At 43.5% G+C, this 11,254-nt stretch overlaps 1 protein-coding gene across 1 annotated transcript in view; it reads left to right on the top strand.

Moving 5' to 3' along the window:
- LOC311146998 (uncharacterized protein) overlaps positions 1-8,749 on the top strand; it is a gene marked incomplete at both ends in the record, with an annotated part of 35,227 nt that extends 26,478 nt beyond the window's left edge. Inside the window, 6 exons of the mRNA XM_084183594.1 lie at positions 4,135-4,276; positions 4,482-4,552; positions 4,689-4,817; positions 5,050-5,202; positions 7,158-7,236; positions 8,693-8,749. Of these exons, the coding sequence (XP_084039720.1) occupies positions 4,135-4,276; positions 4,482-4,552; positions 4,689-4,817; positions 5,050-5,202; positions 7,158-7,236; positions 8,693-8,749 (631 nt within the window). The remainder of the gene's footprint in view (positions 1-4,134; positions 4,277-4,481; positions 4,553-4,688; positions 4,818-5,049; positions 5,203-7,157; positions 7,237-8,692) is intronic.
- Positions 8,750-11,254: the final 2,505 nt, after the last annotated feature.

Consider the following 11,254-nt stretch of genomic DNA (forward strand, 5'->3'; position numbering starts at 1 on the left):
ACTTGGTGCGGGGAGCAGGAACGGGCCGAGCCGGGCTGACGAAGCGCACCACTGACTTGGTGCGGGGAGCAGGAACGGGCCGAGCCGGGCTGACGAAGCGCAACACTGACTTGGTGCGGGGAGCAGGAACGGGCCGAGCCGGGCTGACGAAGCGCACCACTGACTTGGTGCGGGGAGCAGGAACGGGCCGAGCCGGGCTGACGAAGCGCACCACTGACTTGGTGCGGGGAGCAGGAACGGGCCGAGCCGGGCTGACGAAGCGCACCACTGACTTGGTGCGGGGAGCAGGAACGGGCCGAGCCGGGCTGACGAAGCGCACCACTGACTTGGTGCGGGGAGCAGGAACGGGCCGAGCCGGGCTGACGAAGCACACCACTGACTTGGTGCGGGGAGCAGGAATGGGCCGAGCCGGGCTGACGAAGCGCACCACTGACTTGGTGCGGAGAGCAGGAACGGGCCGAGCCGGGCTGACGAAGCGCACCACTGACTTGGTGCGGGGAGCAGGAACAGACCGGACCGTACTGGGGACACACACCACTGGCCCTACACCGGGATCTGGAACGGGCCGGACTGGACTGGTAACACACCCCAGTACCTCTCGCCGTGCCTCTACACCTTCCATCCCCTCTTCGACCAGTGGCCCCCGTAACCTGGCGGCCTCCTCTGCCAACCCGCTGGACCGCTCTATCGCGGCCTCCTGCTGCCCCGACGTCGTGAGCCCCCCCCTAAAAAATTTCTGGGGGTCTCTCTTCCCCGTGGGCCAGGCCTCTATAGTTCTCGCCCAACTCTCGCTCTTCTGCTTCCAACTCCCGCTATTCAGCTCCTCAATTGGCTTGACCCAGTCGAAGCTCTTCCTCCACTGTTTCCAAGTCCACCCTCTCTGCTCTTCACTCGGCTTGACCCAGTCGAGGCTGCCACGGAGATCTGCTAGCGATTTCCCTGGCGATGGCTCCTCGACTCGCTGCTTGGTCCAGTTTTGGTGGGATTTTCTGTCACGATCGTCGTCTACAGAGGAGGACCAAGGCGCAGCGTTGAATGCGAACATATTTATTTAATTAATGATCACACGATCAAAACAACAAACGATACGTGACAGTTCACGGTCTAACATAAACAGACTAGAAACAAGAAACCACAATGAATGAATGCCTAACGGCTACCTAAGTATGACTCCCAATCAGAGACAACGAGCGACAGCCGTCTCTGATTGGGAGCCACCCTGGCCAACATAGATATACAACAACTAGACCCTAGAAATGAACACCCTGGCTCAACATACGAGAGTCCCCAGAGCCAGGGCGTGACACACTCCTCTTTGCAGATCTTCTCCAAGTCATTAAGGTTTCGAGGCACATATACAGGGCCGTCTGAACTGTTTTTATTAGGTTAATGTTACATTTTTTAAAGTAATGTTTTTTTTATTTTTTTGAGCGGCAGATCTCGACTTGCTTTTTGGCTGTGAAAGTGATCTTGAGTCATAAAAGGTTGGTGACCACTGCTAGAAAGTTTTCCATTAACATCCACCATTTGGTCTCTACCAGATAAATAGGATCTAACCCAGTCAATGGCCCTGCTGTTAAAACCAAAAGCATGATCCTATGATCAACCTTGTCAAATGCCTTCTGCAGATCCAGCATTACCATTCCACAGAAATGTCCTGATAAAGTCAGTTAAAAACAATAGACTTGTCAGTGGAGTGGGACTTTCATATGCCAAACTGTAGTTCATATAAAATATTATTATTGCTAATATATTCATCTGTTAGTAAAGTACTTTTTCCAGCACTTTAGACACCACACTCAAAATAGATACAGGTCTATAGTTCCCTTGTGTGTTTTGCTGCCCTTCTTGTGGATAGGATCACTCTAGCATGTTTCGTATGCGTGGGAACCTTTCCCTGCTCAATAGAGATGTTGATTAAATGGGTGACACAGGGGGCAATAAATTCAGCACCATATCTTAAAAGCCTGTCAGGGATATAGTCGAGGCCTGTAGCTTTAGAGCAGTTTAGTTCAAACAGTCTCTTGACAACTTCAGCCTGAGACACTGCTGTAAAGGAAAAGGCATCAGCTTGTACACTCATCTTGGAGTAATGGCCTTGGTCCTGACCCTCCCCATACACTCCAGTACAACCATGTAGCTTCTCAACTAAATCTGAGGCAACTGTTGTGAAAAAGATATTGAGATTTTTAGCTGCCACTTCCTTGTCAAACGTAATTTCTCCATTGACCTCAAGACCCAAGCTTTTGCAATTTGTTTCTGTTTATCACTATATGCCAACTGTTTTAGGGAATGCCACAACTTCCTGAGATTATTCCTATTTTCACCAATATTGTATTTAAAATATATTTTTTGGCATCTTCAGTCACCTGACTAGCCTTGTTCCTTAGGGTTCTGTGTCTAGTGATGGCATCTTCCTCTTTGGTTCTGTTATATTCTCGAAATGCAGTATTCCTTGATTTAATGGCCTCAAGGATTTCTTAATTCATCCAAGGTTCAGTTCTTTGTTTAACTCTTACAGTTTTCCATGGAGCCACTTTATCCACAATGCTTAAGAAACAGTTGAAACAGTCCCATGCTTTATCCATATCTAGACATGGAAGTACCAGGTCCCAATTAACTATACTCAAGTGATCAATAAATGCATCTTTGTTATAATGTTTCAGATATCTAACAGTTATTGTGTTGTGAAAGTTAAAGAGCTTTAGTTAATTAATTAATAGACAAATAAGAAAGAGAATTCCAAACCTCTCCGCCAATAACAGTTCGTTTTCAGTTTTCCCCTCTCCAATCAGACCACTCCCAGACAGTCCTAGCAAAATTATTGCTAAGAAGCTATTTTTGTTTATTTTTGACCATTTTAATTACAACAGTCACAGTAAGTTTACCCAGTATGATATTGACCCTGTAATGTACGTCCATTGTACCATTAGTTATAGGTACATAATTGTACCCTTCAGTGATGGGTCGCTCACCAATGAACGGCTCTTTTTGATTGCATCTTTTTGGTGAACGTCGGGAACCGAATTGCATCGGTGAAAGAGACATTCATTTGGTTCCCAGATTTGCATACTGCCTTTTGAGCTCCAAACAATGATTATCTGCAGATAAGTTACAAGATAATTATCTAAAGATGGTGAATCCTCACTGCAGAAACAATAAATAGTGGGGAGAGTGTGTCATTCTGGTCCACGCTCATTTTTGAAGTGCGTAAAACATTTCTAAAAGCGCATTTCACAATCTATCATAATAGTAGGCTACTTTTGGGCTTTGTATAAGAGATAAAAATATATATATATCATGGTTGTAGGTAGATTTTTAAGCATTTTGAATGAAGAGCCGGTTGGGAGCCTGAACAGAGCAACATGATCTGGCTCATCGAAAAAGACTCAGAATGCCCATCACATGTACCCTTGCAGTTCATACCTTAAAGGAGACAAAAGGTACACATTTGTCTTTTTAGAGTACAACCACAGTGACAAAGCCGTTTGTTCCTTTTAATTGGAAAAATGTACCTCTTCTCTATGCCAAGTCCCTCACGTGTACACGCCTCTCCGCCATCCCACTTCTGACACCAATGTAACAAATTCTAAGGGTAGCCCCGACCGGGACTGGGTCCAGCAACTGTCAAGCCAACACATGAACCATTACGACAAGAGGTCTGTTCCTCTTGACAAGGTCGCTCAATGTTGTGTTAAGGTCGCTATAATATTTATTACAGCTCTTTATTGTTACATGAACTCATGTAAGCCTTAATTAAAGACTTCAGAACATGCAGCGGACATGCTAAAACTTTAACTAACATAACCATAGACCATAACCTTAACATAACCATAGGTACAACACTTCCACTCACGGGTGGGCAAAAATAACTAACTGAAAGCCATACCTCCACTAAGCCATGCCTCCAATGATTGTACCTTTCACATAAAACATATTGGATACAAAAATGTACCATTATACTAGATTATCCACACATGGTACCGAACAGTACCATGTGAGATCATATGTGTACCTCTGAATGTATATTATGTGTATTTTGATATTTTTGTACCCCAGGGAATAATACTGTACCCCCTAACCGTACCCTTTTTTCTGAGAGTGTACAATGTGTTTTTGTGTGTGTGATTGCAGTGTGGATGGTGGGGAGCTCTTTGACCGGATCATCGATGAGAACTACACTCTGATGGAGCTGGACACGGTCATGTTCATCAGGCAGATCTGTGAGGGCCTGCAGCACATGCACAAGATTTACATCCTACATCTAGACCTCAAGGTAAACAACCGCACTGTATTTGACAGGGGCAGTGAACATAAATCAACATTTCAGTGTTCAGTGCCAGAGTTAATTGTTGTCTGTAGCCACTGATGTTATTGAGAGCATAGCAATACAGATTGTGCACAACAGATAACCACTTGTCTACCTGTGTCTTGGTATTTCTTCACCTTGAAGGGTTTCCTTTTTTTGTTGTGTCTTTCAGCCTGAGAATATTCTATGTGTGAGCAGAGTCACGAATAAAATCAAGATCATTGACTTTGGACTTGCCAGAAAGTAGGTTTCAAATTCACATTGATCTCGGTTTCATTCAGATAATTTTAGATCATTTGATGTATCACTGCATACAGTATTATAATATTGTATTTGTATTAATAGATTCCTATTCAAAATGAACATGTATTCCTCCCAGATACAATCCCAGAGAGAAATTGCAAGTGAATTTCGGCACCCCAGAGTTCCTGGCCCCAGAAGTTGTCAACTATGATTTTGTGTCATTCAACACCGACATGTGGAGTCTGGGAGTCATTACATATATGCTGTAAGCACACACACACACACACACACACACACACACACACACACACACACACACACACACACACACACACACACACACACACACACACACACACACACACACACACACACAGACACAGACACAGACAGACACACACAGACACACACAGACACACACACAGACACACACACAGACACACACACACACACACACACACACACACACACTAAAGGTTCTTCCTCTCCTTCTACAGTCTCAGTGGTCTGTGTCCCTTCCTGGGTGACAATAACAACGAGACTCTGAACAACATCCTGGCCTGCCAGTGGAACTTTGACGAGGAAGAGTTTACAGACATCTCAGAGGAGGCCAAAGACTTCATCTCCAAACTACTCATCGTCAATAAAAGGTATCATGCATCCAGGGGTGAAAGTAGATTTAATTTCTTCCCGGTATGGGACCTCCTATGTGTGCACGCGCGTGCATCCAAAACATTTATGGGCCTAACAGGACCGGCTCTGGACGTTCTGCTTTTCTTCTCAGCTAATAGTCGGTAGAACAGAACATAATAGTAGGCCAATTTCATAGGCCTTTGCTACAAATTAAACAAAAATGTTAATTGCAATCAATTGCAATCAAGAGAAAATGTCATTGAAAAAGTCTACAAAGAAAAGTGGATAATAACTAGAAGTTTCACATAAGAATGGACAGAGAAATAGGCATTCTTACAATATTCCTCCAATGTCAAACCAGAGTGTCTTGTTTGCAACGAAACGGTTGCTGTTTGCAAATAATGAAATGTTAGACATCCATATGAATTTAAGAAAGGCACTTTCAAAAGTTACCTTTCCACCCAGACAGAGGATCAACCGACACAGTAAATGTTAAGCTTCAACTGCTGGCTACTCATCCGTTGCTTAACCCAACAACAGAAGTGCTTCCTTAAAAGCTGCCTGGGTTTAAACATCTCTTTTCAGAAAGTGAAAAGCTCAATGAATAGGGACAGAATAGCAAAGTAAATGTTTTGTCTCCTCAAATATTGAAGGCTGCAGCTCAGCTTCAGAATGTCATCAGTCACATCTTTTGTGGGCATTTTAAAGCTTGTTTCTAGCATAAGGCATCACAGAGTTAAGCATTGTTATAAAACGCTTCATATTATCTGGATACTTTTTATTTATTTATTTCAAAATATAAAGCTAACAATAGGTATCCTTTTTGCCCTTTTCTCACTCAATTTGAGCCCTGGTTTTAACCAAACCCACCAAGCCCTTCCCAGACACGGAGGTATTTAAGGAATGCATGGTGACAGTTTTGCAGGATTTAGCTATACCGATAAATCTATGGATAGCATAATTGCGTCTGTCAAACAGGTAGGCCTACTTCTTATTTTTTTGAATAGGAAAATAGGCTCCTCTTGTTGTTAGTGAAGTCGAATTAAAATGAAGACAATTGTTGAAAAGAATTACTGTCCACCTCTGTTTGATTATGTCGCAGCCGCGCCAAATCTGATGTCTGCCCATTTGCCTTTTTATTTGACTTCCTCATAAGTTAATGATTTAAAAAGTGTCTGTCTCATGACATTGTTATACATTTGGTCTCCAGTCTATGAGCTACAGAAAAACCACATAGGCTGCTACTCTTTCCACCGTAGGCTACATCATTTATGTTAAATTAATTTGATGGAGCGTTGGTGGAGCACTGCAGCGCTGCGTCTCACCAACAGCAGCCTGGAGAGGTGTGCTGGGCATGGACAAAATGGGCACTGATTATCATGGGGTGGCATCAGTGCTCACCTAAATAGCCCTCATGCCACTGGGTGAGAGAAGTTATCATTGTTTTTAGGCAGAATAATGTGAGGTGTTATGTGTTGTTGGAGGTGCGTCTTGGTCAGTTTAGCTCGGAAAAGGCCTCCCTCGTCAAACTGCCACGTAAGGCGGGTGCCTAATCCTGCCTAATGGAAGGGCCGGCCGTGAGGGCATAATCATAGAATTCTATTTAGAATCCCTATAAATTCAATAGCATCTCTGTGGGCCTAATCATAAAGATTTGTCATTTAACTTTACCTTTTACCTTTTAATGTGGCATAAACACAACCAGTCATGATGTTTTCATCTGATCAAACAATCACTTCAAAGGGCTCCCACTATTTATTTTGCCGGGACGGCGTACCGAACCGTACCGTCTTACTTTCTCCCCTGCATACATCTGCCTTCTTCCACAATATATTGCTTAATATATAAAGTATATTTTGCAATATATTAAAAATCTATCTTTAAGGGGACAGTCTGCCAAGAGACAGAGATGTTAAATCTGTTTATACATTTATCTCAATGTTTGTGTATGTGTATGTGTGTTATTGTGCAGTTGGAGGATAGGTGCCTCTGAAGCGCTGAGGCATCCTTGGCTCTCTGACCCAGTCCTCCATCACCGACTTCATGAAAAGGTACAGGACACCTACTCACTCCTTATAGAGGTCATAGTATTGACCTTTTATTTTTATTTTTGCACTCTCTAAGCACACTTACAGGACCCTACACACTCACACACACGCTCACTCCATCTTCTGCTCACTCACACATAAAATGCACATACATTTATACTGACTCTACACACACGCACACCCACTCACATACAAGCTGCTGCTACTCTGTTTATCTTATATCCTGTTGCCTAGTCACCTTACCCCTATACATATCTACCTCCATCACTCCAGTATCCTTGCACATTGTAAATATGGTATTGGAACTGTCCATGTATATCAGGGGTCAGCAACCTTTTTTGTGTGGAGTGCCAATTTACAATTTATCCTACAATTTCTAACGATCTTCATATGTGCATTACAACTAATTGTGTCTATTGAATATCTAATTGCCCACAAACGGAAGACTTCCATAGTTCTCTAAACAGAGGCGCTGTCCATTAGCACCACAACCTTGATCTTGGAACACAGATTCTCTTGATGAATGATACAGTGACATTTAACCACGGGGTGGCCAATCCTATCTTCAGCTTTGCGAATCCTTTATGTTTCCCCACCATAGCATGGCACCGTCAGTTGTAATAGCGAATATGTTTTTAATATCGACACCTCTCTCCTCAAAATGATCTGTGAAGGCTTTTGCTACATCTTCCCCTTTAGTAGTACCATGCATGGGTTTTAGACAAAGCAGCTCCTCACGTAATAATAATAAGCCATTGAGCAGACGCTTTTATCCAAAGCGACTTACAGTCATGCGTGCATACATTGTTTGTGTATGGGTGGTCCCGGGGATCGAACCCACTACCCTGGCGTTACAAGCGCCGTGCTCTACCAGCTGAGCTACAGAGGACCTGCTCTGAGTCACAGTATCATGCAACAACTGCCAGACGTGGGATGTCATTCACATCCACACTCTCTGGCAGACACAGGCATGTCTTTAATCTTTGAGGTGATTATGCCTTTTGATTCCTTCAGCCTTGTCCGCCTCATCCTTGAAGTTTTTCTCATGTCTCGTTTCAAAATGACGCCGTACACTTGATGTCCGACAAACAACAGTTTTACAACAGAGAGCGCAAACAGACCGGTCCTTCAGTAAAACGAATCCATATTCCTTTGTCCAAGAGGCAATAAATGAGCGGACATCTGCCTTATTTTTCATTGCTGATTACATTTTGCACCCTGAACTTTTTTAAATAACAAATGAAGGCTTGCTTTCACTGTATTTGTGCATGTGACATTAAAACTTGAAACTTAGTATGGTACTATCACAGCTTACTACCACAGAGAAAATCCCTATATTATGAAGTGGTGTAGTTCTATTTTTAAAACAGGCACTGATTGGTTTGCTGAGGTTAGGAAGTGTTTTTGTTTCTTATTGTTATCAATTATTGACTTTGTGTTTTGCCTCTGTGTTTTACAGAAGAACATGTGTAACCGCTCACGGCGATCTTCATGCGTACCCATTACAGATAGTTGAGGTAAGTCTATAAACCTTCCTCATCAAACTTCATCACAAATGTTATCTACTTCCTACTGCATATTTTTGTACATTTGTGTAAATACCCTACACAGTTTAATGGAATATTTTCCCCAAAATGCACTTGTTATGTCTCAAGTCAGGATTCAGCTCTCAATCTCAACAATAAAGTAATGTCCTCTTAGAGACCACCAGGGGGAGGCATTTTCTCAATATTTGTGCATAACGGCAGTAAGAAATTCAGATTAGAGTCATATGGCCCAGAAATGTTGACATTGCTGAAACTTAACTGTTTCCCATCCCATTATGTTTTGAGCAGCATGATGACTAGATGGCACCAGCTGTGGCCACCAGGACCAAGCCTGCTGTACACCTGCATATCTACTGGCGCTTACCTGTCTAAACACCTGTAGAACTACACCTGTAGAACTACACCTGTAGAATTACTGGAGCTTACCTGTCTGTACACCTGTAGAACTACACCTGTAGAATTACTGGAGCTTACCTGTCTGTATACCTGTAGAACTACACCTGTAGAATTACTGGAGCTTACCTGTCTGTATACCTGTAGAACTACACCTGTAGAATTACTGGAGCTTACCTGTCTGTATACCTGTAGAACTACCCTAGCTGTGTGATGAATGGACAATACATGTTACCTGAACAACTGTTGGCTCACTAGATATGCTGTTTTGTTGGTTTTAGTACATATGTCCAAGGATAGGTCAAAGATTTGACAAAAGGAAGGGATTGGTTTTAGTGGAAACATTAACTGACAGTCATACTTTTTTGAATGGGTTGTCAAGTACTGTAAAAGTGCTATTCCCTGAGTGTAATGCCAAAGCTTAGAGCCACTGAAAACTGGAGGGTGTAGTGAAAGATAGGATGCTAGATACAGTATGTGAATTTAATCAGCAAAGCAAGATTAGTATGACATAACACAAAACCCTAACTTTTCTGCTAATGTGAAAGAGTTCCATGTTGAGTACTGTACCCCACTTTTCCTCTGACTGTGAGCGTATTTATGCAAACCGAAGGACTTTCCCGTTTAACTTGACTGATAGATAGACAAATGTCATGTGTTTGTTGTTTGTTTTGTGCTCTCTTGATATTGGGTGTAAATAGATAAAATATTTAGATGTTTGCTTAAACCCTTTAAGTCAGACCTGGAGTACTTAGTAATGAGTCTGGGAAGGCATTGTTATCCTGTTTTCATTTTCTTAAAATCCTTCGATCCATTGTTTCAATTGCTGTTGATAGTCTATATTGTATTTTGGGAAAAGCTGTACTTTCACTAAAGAAAATGGAAATTGTTGCGCACAAATATTATGTTTTTATGTCTGTTATCATGCCCTGCATTATTTCATTATATTTTGTTAATGTGTGTGTGTGTGTGTGTGTGTGTGTGTGTGTGTATATATACACTGCTCAAAAAAATAAAGGGAACACTTAAACAACACAATGTAACTCCAAGTCAATCACACTTCTGTGAAATCAAACTGTCCACTTAGGAAGCAACACTGATTGACAATAAATGTCACATGCTGTTGTGCAAATGGAATAGACAACAGGTGGAAATTATAGGCAATTAGCAAGACACCCCCAATAAAGGACTGGTTTTGCAGGTGGTGACCACAGACCACTTCTCAGTTCCTATGCTTCCTGGCTGATGTTTTGGTCACTTTTGAATGCTGGCGGTGCTTTCACTCTAGTGGTAGCATGAGACGGAGTCTACAACCCACACAAGTAGCTCAGGTAGTGCAGCTCATCCAGGATGGCACATCAATGCGAGCTGTGGCAAGAAGGTTTGCTGTGTCTGTCAGCGTAGTGTCCAGAGCATGGAGGCGCTACCAGGAGACAGGCCAGTACATCAGGAGACGTGGAGGAGGCCGTAGGAGGGCAACAACCCAGCAGCAGGACTGCTACCTCCGCCTTTGTGCAAGGAGGAGCAGGAGGAGCACTGCCAGAGCCCTGCAAAATGACCTCCAGCAGGCCACAAATGTGCATGTGTCTGCTCAAACGATCAGAAACAGACTCCATGAGGGTGGAATGAGGGCCCGACATCCACAGGTGGGGGTTGTGCTTACAGCCCAACACCGTGCAGGACGTTTGGCATTTGCCAGAGAACACCAAGATTGGCAAATTCGCCACTGGCGCCCTGTGCTCTTCACAGATGAAAGCAGGTTCACACTGAGCACATGTGACAGACGTGACAGAGTCTGGAGATGCCGTGGAGAACGTTCTGCTGCCTGCAACATCCTCCAGCATGACCGGTTTGGCGGTGGGTCAGTCATGGTGTGGGGTGGCATTTCTTTGGGGGGCCGCACAGCCCTCCATGTGCTCGCCAGAGGTAGCCTGACTGCAATTAGGTACCGAGATGAGATCCTCAGACCCCTTGTGAGACCATATGCTGGTGCGGTTGGCCCTGGGTTCCTCCTAATGCAAGACAATGCTAGACCTCATGTGGCTGGAGTGTGTCAGCAGTTCCTGCAAGAGGAAGGCATT

Source organism: Coregonus lavaretus, assembly GCF_964263955.1.
Source record: "Coregonus lavaretus genome assembly, chromosome: 19".
In the NCBI taxonomy this organism is placed as follows: Eukaryota; Metazoa; Chordata; class Actinopteri; order Salmoniformes; family Salmonidae; genus Coregonus; species Coregonus lavaretus.